This window comes from Phodopus roborovskii, unplaced genomic scaffold (genome assembly GCF_943737965.1).
Source record: "Phodopus roborovskii unplaced genomic scaffold, PHOROB, whole genome shotgun sequence".
Taxonomy (NCBI): Eukaryota; Metazoa; Chordata; class Mammalia; order Rodentia; family Cricetidae; genus Phodopus; species Phodopus roborovskii.
In genome coordinates this window covers 9,820,001-9,831,565 of record NW_026126638.1, presented here as the reverse complement: position 1 = coordinate 9,831,565, position 11,565 = coordinate 9,820,001, and the positions used below count along the sequence as shown (strand labels likewise).

The following is an 11,565-nucleotide window of genomic DNA, read 5'->3' as shown; positions in this document are numbered from 1 at the left end:
CTTCCCAGTAGTCTGCCTTCAACAACTCCTCCTTGTCAAATCCAACCGTTTACGTGGAATTTACAGTGAATCAAAGACCCTGAAATGCACACGGGCAGTGGTACTGCTTTGCCTCAGAGCAGCAACACCCATCAACATCCCACAGGGCTGACATTTGAGGCTGGCGGGGGGAGGTAATCAGAGGGTTTTTGTGTTACTCTTTCTAAAGGGATTGTTGGAATCTCCCAAAGCTAGAGGCTAAAAGTCGGGGTGATTCAGCTATGCAATATCCCCCCCAAAACCCATTTGTTCAATTGTAAATTATAAAGCAGGGTCCTTGACAAAATAGTTTGTAGAAGCCAAACAAGACCCCCTAGGCCTGGTTGCCTGGGTGCAAGTATGAGCGTAGGCCAGAGACTCCACTCCCTTGTCCCTGCTGCCTAGAAACTTCTACATATAGAACAGAGAAGATTGGTTCATGGAGGCATTTCTTAGCCATTCTTAGGGATTTTAGTGAGTCCCACTAATGACAGGGGGCCTGAGGTTGGGCAATTAATTATACTTTGACAGTTGACTATCTAGACAACCAAGCACCGATATGATGTTGGCTTTCTAGTTAGCAGCACCCAAGAAGTGTCCTCTCTGTGTTCACAACAACGTAGCAGGAAAGAAGAGAGTGAGGTTCCAATATTCTTTTCAAGGGACACCCACAGAAACTTATATACCCCCCACACACACACACTAGAATCCTCTGCCTAAAGGTTCTAGCACCTCCGCAGGACCAGCTGCTGTGTCCAAATGCTTTTATGCACCAACCTCCCAGGAACACTCTAGATTGGCACTATAGTACCCTTCACAGGTGATGGTTATAATGTCAGCTCTATAGTCCCCTTAATTTCCCATCACAGGCTAATTGCACTAACTACAGACCATATGCAAAGTGATGTCAAATTGGCTAAATGATTCAGGAAAGGCAAGATCAATAAATAACCCCAGTCCTCCCATCTCCCCATAAACCCAGTTTCCTTAATAGATCTTCCAACACTTACAGATTCTCTTGTGAATGAAAACTTAGTTGGAAACTATACTGAATTTACTTACAGCTATTACTTAAATTTGGAACCTGAAATGGGTAATCCATGGCCACTTTATTTTTCTTTAAGTGGACTCTGCATTTATACATAGATTTTAGACTTTAGAGAATATAAAATGTAATATCCATTTTCCCTAATAATTACCGCAGATGGATGTTAAACATCAAGGGCTAAATACATACATAGTAGAACAGCCACAGCTCATTCTGCTGGGAGTTTGAGGCTTGAAATTTAAAGAACCAATGGGAGAAATGACAAAGGTCAAATGTAGCCGCTACTCAAAGGAAAGAAGCTGGGCTGCTGATCCCAGGTAACTAGAATAGATGACTCGCGAGCACTCACACAAAAGAATTCTTGGTTAAAACATGCTACACCATATGATCCACTTACATATTTGGCCTTTAAGAAACCCCAGAAAAGAAATTGCAAAAGCACTCACTCAGATATAGTAAGATGGTTGCTTAAACCTGGTGTGTGTATCTGTGTGTGCATGCTTATAGCTTATCTATGTATGCTGCAAAAGCACTCACTCAGATATAGTAAGATGGTTGCTTAAACCTGGTGTGTGTATCTGTGTGTGCATGCTTATTGCTTATCTATGTATGCATGTGCATTAGTGTTTGTGTGTGTTTGCAGTTACGAGTGTGTAATGTATGTGTGGATGTGCCTGATGACTGTGTACACTGATGAATGCATGTATGTATGTATCTGTGTTTACATGTGTGTGGTGTGTATGTATGGTGTGTGTCTCTGTGTGTATATATCTGTGTCTGTATGTCTGTACGTATGTGTGTGTGTTTGTGTTTGTCTGTGTCTGTGTCTATGTCTGTGTATGGTGTGACTACACATCCAATCCCAGAATTTCAATTTTTTTCTCACTTTGATTCCCATGTACAAAGCTCCTTGTCCGATGAGGTTTTGTTTTCCCTGAACATTAGATGTACTTGGACTATCAAAACTGAAATATCACAATGAGTTTCCCCTTTTGAGACAAAATTAAACATATAATTCATAAGGGTCACTAAAGTTGTTGTCTAAGAAATATGTATTCAGGTGCTGGATTGATAGCTCAGCAGTTATGAGCACTGGCTGCCTGCTCTTATATAGAACTTGGGTTCATTACCGACCACCCACGTGGCAGCACACAACCTCTGTGACTCCAGTTCCAGGGCATCTAAAGTCCTCTTCTTACCCTGTGGGCATTGCATGCTTGTGGTGTACATACAAGCAGGCAAGCGCTCATATATAAACTACAAATAAGAAAATCCTTTTTTTAAAAAAGCAATGCCTATAAATAAAAATCGAGATTGTTCATGTGATGGGAAGGAAAAGGACTATAAATGATGACATGTACAAGGAATATGTTGAGGCATTAATAGTCCACCCTTCAGTATAAGCTTTAAGGATTCACAAATCCATTTGAGCCCGGTAATCTACATTTATGTGGGTTTATGTATGCTTACAAATACTTCACTTTTGTGTTTGTATATTTATCTTTTTCCATAGAAACCAGATCAAGTAGCGCCAAGAGCTAAACCCATTGAATGAAATCTGTTGTGACCCATATATTATCATAAAGATAAAGTCACATCTTCACAAGGGAAAATCTGACCAATATGACTCTGCTTGCCTGTGATTTCTACTTAGAATCAGAATAATGAAGCAAATTTATGCCATATACGCACCAATAAATTATGGTGTGCAAGAGCAATCACCAGAAGTGTTTACTATAGACCCAAGAATAAGAAGCTACAGGTAAAACAAATCCATACTGAGGCCATGATATAAAATTGCCTGTTAATATTCCTTAGAAAGCATGTTCTTGCTTCACATGCAGACCTGTGTGCTAATGTTGACATGTGTGTTTATGCGGGGGTGATTGTGGCTAAAAATCAGGAAATGAGAAAGAGAGCCATGAGAGGGGAGGGGTGGGTGGTAGACCATGTGGCCAGAAAGTGGAGATGTCAGGGCAGGGCAGGCATGGAGGAGAGGTGTGGGGAGGGGATCAACCAAAACAAATTATGTCTGAAATGCCGCAAGAATTCTGTTCATTTGCTTTCTAACTGAAAACTGTTTTCAAAATGTCTTTTACCAAAAAAAGACAAAAACTGAGTAGGGGAGTTCTTCCATCTTAAAGATACTGCTCAGGCATGGTCATCAGAAGGCTGTATGTACTCCTTATTACTGCGATGTTGTATTTCATGGTGGGGTGGTGCTATTGTGGTCCTCTGCAGACTGCCTTCCCCATGGGAGAAACATACCAAGGTTAGGAGAAAGCACCCTGATGTCTGCAACTCGCATTCACACTGTCCAAAAAATCCAACCTGAGAAATGGCCAAAGCAAAGGAGGCAAAATGTTGAAAATTAGTGAGTCAACATGAAAGGTGTGGAGAGGTTCGTTATTCAGTTGTCCAGTGTTTTCATGGATTTTCTTAACTATTAAAACTTAGGAAAAATAAAAGACAACATGGGCTGGAGAAACAGCTCAGCAGGTCAGAGCACTTATTGCTCTTCTGAAGGACTTTGAGATCAGCTCCTGCTTGTCACTCCAGGTCCAAGGGCTTCTCTGTGGGTACTTGCACACACACAAACACACACACACTATCCATACACAGACACCCATTCATATATATTTAAAAAAATTAAAAATAAACCAGGCATTGGTGGTGCATGCCTTTAATCCCAGCACTCAGGAGGCAGAGACAGGCAGATCTCTGTGATTTCAAGATCAGCCTGGTCTACTAGACGGAGTTCCAAGATAACCAGGGCTACACAGAGAGATTCTGTCTCTAAAAAGCAAACAAACAAACAAAAAACAAGTAGATAAATGAATAAACAAATACAATCTCTTGAAAAAGAAAAAACAAACAAAATTCATTTTTATTGTTTTTAATTCATGTGCCTACTTCAGCAATAAGGAAGCCCAGGTTTCACATAGGTGCACAATATGAAAGGTAGATAAATGTTACAAATTACGATATAATCAAGACTTACAACAAAGTAACATAGGAGTTAGGCAACATGGTTAAGGTTGATTGTATTAAAATCCTATCCCTATTACAAAACAAGACTAGAGGCAATTGATGCCAGTCTTCCCTGATTCCTAATTTCTCTGCTCCTCTCTCACTCAGAACCTTAGAAATTGTTTAACTACACTGGAAATACAGAATTCTTTTTTAAACAAAAGCTATCAGATGATGAGGACTGTGGTCCCCTTCACAGGTACAATCTACTCTTGAGCAGCCTGTAAGCCATTGACAAAGTAACTCCATAGCCAGCAAAAAATGCCAAGGCCCTATTAGGCTGAGGAAGAGGAGTCAAGTAGGCGATTGTGTGGTAGATCCGAGCACCAACAAAGATTCTGAAGTGCATGAGGGCAGTTGAGAGGTCTGGACCACTCAGGGAGTAGAGGAGGCCGATACCAAGAAAAGGAACGATGTTTTCAATATCATTCAGGTGGGCTCTGTGGGAGAAGATGATGACATGAAGTTCAAATCAGTGGAAACGCATTAATCCTTCCCTCACTTCTAAAATGCAACAGTCTTAACTGATGTAAGGGTTGGATTGTGTTGGGTTGGGTTGGGTTGAGTTGGGCTGGGCTGGGCTGGGCTGGGTTGGGTTTCATTTAGTTAGAGCCAAAGTAAGCTGAAGCTTGCTTGAAACATATTCTGTAGCCAGACTTCCCTCAAATTCACAGTCCTTCTGTCTCTACTTACAAGTGTTTCGGTTACACATGTGAACCTACTATACCCAGAGATGCTAGATGATCTTAACTCTGAAGAAAGAATCTCGATTTTCTTCCCAGCTGCCTCGTTTCCTTACTAACATGGTTTTTATTTAGAACATCACATTTTGAAATTTTTTTGTTTACCTTGAGACGGCAGTTTAACATTTCAAGACTATTAAAATGCCATCTATCTAGAAAAACATACACCCTTTTTTGTAATTAAGTATGGGACAGCATTCTTTCAAGTTTCTTTTGGTGAAAATTTTTGTTCCCAAAGAAAGAAAATTCTTTTTGTACAGTCTTCCTCAAAACTTCCGCTTCACTTCTTCATTCCAGAGGTCACACTGAAATCCCTTGGTACAAACCACCATCACCAAGTCTCAAGCTCTCGCATCCAGATAAAACCATGCCCCCCTTCCCCTCCCCCCCCCCCGTATGGAAGGGATTCAGAAATTATATATTCAAGCCACAGAAGGGACTAGCAATGAAAGGGTAGAAGTGCAGGTCTACACAGAAATGAGCAGACAGAGAGTGGGGCGGGCAGGAGCTAAGAGAAAGGAAGAGAATATGATTTCCTAGAATCTGTCTGCGTGCCACCATTAGAAGAAAACAGAAAACGCTTTTCGTCAGAATCTTTCCTCTGGCTTGTAGCACCGTAGGCTTTTCTGACTTGGACTATGAAGACAAGTACATCCATTATTGATCTGCAAAGTTTTACGTGTGTAAGTACTAAATCAAGTGTCCTTTATTAAGCACAGACTTAGTAATTGCTTTGCAACCTACACTAGAATTTGGTAGAATTGGCAGAATAGAGTTTGCGTGTCATATGACTGCCATCTGTTTTGTCATAAACGCACAGCGCCCTCTGGGTGGTTTTTCAGCTCCCTCCATGCCTGCTTTCCCCAAGAGCTCAAGACAAAAATTGTGACGCTACACAGACATCATCAGAGACCTGGGGAAGACCTAGTTCACCCCACTTCTCTCAAGAAACCACCAAGGGTATGTGTGGAGGGGTAGATGAGAAGGTTCAGGAACCACATCTGCTAGGTGAGGGCCTGAGACCTCACTCCGGGGCTGAGTGCTTTGGCCTCTGAATTCTTCGGAAGACAACAGAGATGTCTTCACTTTTGTTCTTGTGTGCATTTGTGCGTGTGTGTCCACATTTTACGGTGTTCATGAAGGTGTGAGTGCACAAGTAGCTGCAGGTGCCCGTGAAGACCAAAGGAAATCCACCTCACTGGTTCTCTTCAGAAAACATCCACTAACACCGTTTGCTCTTTAGTTGGTTTGGTTTAAGTTTTGGTTTTGTTTGGGTTTTTTGTTTTTATTTGTTTGTTTGTTTTTGTTTGTTTTGTTTTATGATAAGGTGTTTCAGTGGCCTGGAACACACAGGGTTAGCTAGGCTGACTGGCCAGTAAGGCTCAGGGATCCACCCATCTCTGCTTCCCCAGGGATGGGATTGTGAGATCACCCCACCACTCCCAGCTCTTCTTATGAACCTGCCAGGTTCGTTATCTTTAGCACCTCCTGGCTCCTTTAACAGGAGGAAGGAATGACCACTTTCTATGGAGATAGATCCCACACTGGCCCGATGAGTGATGCCTTGTGCTGTGACCAGCCTTCCCACAAAGGCGCAGGAGCCGCTGTCGCAGTCCATTCCCTCAGACCAGGCTCTCTGGTTTTCAGCATCATCTGACCTGCATAATAGTTAGCTCTAAGCACGTTAGATGAATCATCAAGCAGTGGCCAACCTTGAAAGAGGACCAGGGGTAGGGAGATGCAGCCATATTTCCCTGATGTCCTTCATTCACTCAGACATGACCCCGATTCTAAGCAGACAGTGGTGTGTCTAAATTCTCACAGTTTGCTCAAACTGACATAATCTCTCATCATTTCTTCTTCCTTCGTGAAATAATCCAAATGCCACAGGGATGTCCTCCTTGTAGTCCACCTCCCCTCACAGGCCCGGACCACTGCTTCATGTCATTGCCTGATTGCTACATGCATGTTGCTCGCATATCTTCTTGGAAGATCTTTGATGACATCCCAAGGAAGGTAGGACTATGATGCGCATGTAAGAACCTTCCAGAAGCTGCTTCGATCATGAATTGTAGTGACAAAAGTCATCGTGTAGTTCAGCCTCCAACCCATAGCTCAGCCTCTTGATGGACTCCTCACTTGGGTCCCTCAGGCTCCATAGAACATTCTGGAGGAAGGATGATCTCCACCTCTGAAGACAGTATACTACAGATGCCTGGCATTTCCCTGAAACCAAACTCAAGTTCTTTAGAATAACTCCCTTCATTTTCCTAGCCTCCTTGACCCCCTTTCCGGTTTCGTTTGTCTTAGAGTGCTGGGTACGTGTGGTCTTGAATTCCTCTCAGAATAATGTGAAATAGGATCGAGTAGATAAATGAGAACATAAAGTGTTTTCCTGTGTCTGTTTGGAACTCAAATTACTGACATTCAGTTACATTTCTTGACATGTCAACACATACTACTTTAAGCTTGCAGCTAATTGTCCTTATCTGCATGTATTAACTCTCTATATATCTTCAATGATGGCTTCCTTTTGTTTTATAGCACCCTATATAGCATGAGGTTTATAATTACTTTTGAAATGAGAGGGAAATCCTATGTTGAGAATAGAAAAGGGATATTCTATAAACTTCTTATATAATTTATTTCACTGAGTGATGAGGCCAATCAGTTCTCAAAAATATGTAATTGGAAATGGGATCTTCGGCCTTATGTAAAAAAAAATAATAACTAATTAATTAAAAAAAAGTTTGCAAATTGCTACACTGTAAGTTCAGATTCTGATCACCAGGGGGCGCTGTGCACACTGGTGTTATACCTCTCTAGGCAACTATATTGCTGAGGTCAATGGCATTAAATGTCAGTTACATTTATTTGTAGTCTGAGAAGAAGAAGATCAGACTAGATTATAGATTTCTCGTCTAACAGTACCCACATGAGGGTGAGGATGGCAGATGGGATAAACAACAAAGAGAGTGTGATCTCTCAAAATAAAATGGTTATTTAAGTTCCTGTACAGGAGGCTTGCCTGTTCCTCTCCATCTTGCTAACAATGCCACTGTAGTGCTATTTGTGTTTTCTAGTCCTAGTCTACTGCATGAATAGGATGACATGATTAGCATCAACCATGCAACTGCCTGCTGTCAAAGAGAAACTGAGAAAGAACAGATAAAGCTCTAAACGGTTTAACGTCTCCATAGCGTCTGACGCATCGATCTAATCTTGCTTCTCTCCCATCATAACACTCAACACTTTGGGGTTTTCACTTCCATTCCTTTGTCCTGAAACTGTTTCTGACACATATTCTTGGCACAACCTGCTCTCAGGAAGACTAGCTTACTTAAGAGGACTGGGTTCCCCAGCACAACACCTGTAGAAGCAAAAGCGAGTGTCTTAAGAACCTAGTACTCACTTCCGTCTTCAGAAAGAAGCATTCTTGCTGGGGAAATGTCTCTAGTGCACAGCGTAAATGCCATGCGCTCCTCTTCCCTCAAGTCCATTTCTGTTCAGTTTTCAGTTGACTTGTTGAGGGTATTGAGGAAAGAGCTGACTTTACGTCCAACATAACAAGATGCAAAATTTGGAAGCATGTGTAAATATATGATCCCAGGCCAAGGCTTATCTTGAGCCCATGCAAGTCGTGGCATGAGAGAGTCTGTAACTATCCCGGGAGGACCTTCAGACCTTTCCAGAGGGGCCAGGTGAGAGGGTGACATAATCATGATCCAGGGAGTTCACCTGACATTCCATCCGCAGAGGGAAAACTCTTACTGTTGCTATCTATCTCGTGGTCATCCACGCCAAACTGAGGAAATCTCTGCAGGTACTCATTGCAGTTGTCTTCACTCTCCATCTCAGGGCTGCCAGGCTGCTTGGCGCCTACCAAACTCCCTTGATGCTTTAACTCACTGGCTGGGATATGACTGGAATTGTTCCACAGCTCAGATGAGCATTAGAAAATAGTAACTGGGAAGACAGCATGCAGCTCTGGTATCCCATGTGTTATAAAAAAAAACGGGCAGCTATTACTTAAATTTGGCATTGACCATCTGTATAAAATAATCACACAGCACATGAATTTATGACAAAGATTAAGAAAATGCTTCGGGACCTACAGTTTTCCAAGCACTTTTGAAATAAACCTGTGAGGATGGAATGTGGCTTCTCTCTCTTGAGTGTTCATCGGATTTGCAAGGTAGTAAATAAAACGGCTACGAAGATACAGAGACAAAGGAGGAGAGAGAGCCAGAGATACGAAGAGGCAGAGGCATAAGGAGAGATCTTATTTCATGGAAAAATTGAGGTTTTCATATTTTAGCACTTCTACAAAAGCGCCTAGTCCTTTGACCCTTTGTGCAAATGGACAGTCTCAATTTGGGAGGGAAGCCACAAAACTGCAAGCATTATTGCCTGTGTTTCGCCTCCTACCTACGATTATTTTAATGCATCCATGAACAGAGATTCCAACCCCAACACAGTCGGCACCGAATCATAGCAGCCACAGCAGCAGGAAGAGTTCTTAGGAGCCTAACTTGCTGTAGTTCGTCACAGACTACAGAGAATGAGCGACTCCCTCCCACTTCTCTGAGCCCTGCTCTCTTGGCCGCACCTGCTCACCCGCGATCCTAGAGTGAGGAATCCCCAGAGACACTCGCTTACCTCCGCACCCGTTCAACCTTTTCGTCAGTCCGGACAAACTTCTTGGCATTCTCTCCCTTGCAAAAGCTAGCACAGTCTTCTGGGTTGGCAAAAATCTATTCCAAATACCGAAAAGAAGAAGAAAGCCCGCTTATGCCAGGGCTAGGTATATAGCTTGATGACAGAGCACAGGGCCCTATGTTCAACCACTAGAGTCAATACAACAACAAAAAGAAACTGAAGAAAGCACCCGAGTTCCTGAAATGTGGAAGGACAGTAGGGATTGCCACCAATTTGTTGCTAGTTTGAATTTGGGTGTCTATGTGTGGGCCCATGCTTGTACGGGCAAACACGTGAGCACGGATATATACACGTGATTGCACGTACACGTGGAGGTCTTGAATATTCAAGTTTCGACTGGGAATCACTGTTAACCTTGTTTTTGCGACAACTTCTCTTAGTAGCCTAAAGCTTCCCGGTGTAGCCTAGGCTGGCTGCCAGTGAGCCTCCAGAATCAGTTAGTCTCCACCTCCCCATTGGTGAGATTATCAGTGCAGGTGACCACATCTGGCATTCTTAATATGGATAAGGAAGCTTGAACTCGGGTCCTTGAGTGTGTGCAGAATGCGTTTTACCTGTTTTACCTACTGAGAACCAACCCCGGCACCGATCCTTTGAATTTTAATAAAAAGAAACACAAGCATCCTGGTTGGTCCTTAGAGAAAGAAATGTCCATCAATAAATTAAACCAGGAGGAGGGGGAGGGAAAGCATGTGCAGTTCAAGCCTTAATCCTTATCAGCACAAAAACTTGTTAAAAGCAGCGTGAATGAAAACATCAATAAAGGCCAGATATAAAAATCCTGAAAGGGGCGCAATGAGATGGCTCTACAGGTAAAGGAGACTGCAACACAAGCCTGATGACCTGAGTTCAAGTCCCAGAACTCGTGGGAGAAGGAAAGAACTGAACCCCAAAAAGTCACCTGTGCGTGCGCGCGCGCACACACACACACACACACACACAATGACAGACTACACAACTAAAAAATACTTCACAAGGAAGTAAAAACAGAAAAGAGACATAACTCTCAGCCAGAGCAGACCATCAGTGTGCTACCCTGGCATCCTTTACATACTGATGTTGACACGCCTTCCCTCTAATGTGTAAAGTTTCAGGTGCTCGGTTTCAGCAAGGCTATCAGAAGAGGCAAGCAGCAGGAAGAGGTGAGGGATGGAGAGGCATTCTGACTTCATGGGAAATGCCCTCATTTCTCTTAAGGGCATAAACCTTTATGTTGACTAAGACAGTAAAACATACACAGATGAAGCGGATGAAATGTATTCAAAGAGCAACAGGGATGTGTTCTGGGGCGTCTGTTCATGGATTCCTCCCTATAATTACTATGCTGTTTGAAATTATTTCTCCCATCCCTTGAAACTTGAAATATGCATTTAAGATATATTTAAGTAGGCTTCACTGTTTAATAATTTATAATAAAGAAAAAAGTTTTACTTTTAGCCTGAAAAAAAATGCCATAAATGTCCTAATGTTTTTCTTAATAGATGAGTATTTATTACAAGTAAAGATGTAAGGAGGACCTCTAAGCAGAGATGTGCCAAGGTCAGCCTCTGGGGCCAGCTCTGTTGGCCTCGCTCCTCATGGTGCCCTCCAAATGAGTGTCTGGACTGCACTGGATGTCCAACATATGAACTGTGAATAGATAGGCAAACCCCAATGAAAAGTACCCAAAGTTGGGGTATACTCAATCTGAGTTGGAGGAGGTTCCTGGAGAGTGAAGTCAGGGCCCTGTGTATTCTAGGCAAGCACTCACCACTGAACCCTGTTTGTCAAACTGAGTTTTCACCTCAGCCCCATCCTTCATTTGTCTGCAGTGCCTAGTGAGTACTGCTATTGACTGCTGTTACTGACCTTACAAAATGCATCAGCTGAAGCCTAATTCCCAGGGTGATGGTGTATGAAGGTGGAGCCTCTGTGGCATCATAACGTCAAGTGGACGGGCCCCTCGTGCATTTATAGGAAGAAACAGGGCAGATCAACAACTCCCCTTTTTCTGTCAACTAGCATGAA

General features: G+C 42.7%; 1 protein-coding gene across 1 annotated transcript in view; it reads right to left on the bottom strand.

Moving 5' to 3' along the window:
* Positions 1-3,922: 3,922 nt before the first annotated feature.
* Positions 3,923-11,565, bottom strand: part of Mgst1 (microsomal glutathione S-transferase 1) — an 8,371-nt gene continuing 728 nt past the window's right edge. The window contains exons 2-3 of the mRNA XM_051173137.1: positions 9,499-9,593; positions 3,923-4,536 (exon numbers count right to left, since the gene is read on the bottom strand). Of these exons, the coding sequence (XP_051029094.1) occupies positions 4,290-4,536; positions 9,499-9,593 (342 nt within the window). The 3' untranslated portion in view covers positions 3,923-4,289. The remainder of the gene's footprint in view (positions 4,537-9,498; positions 9,594-11,565) is intronic.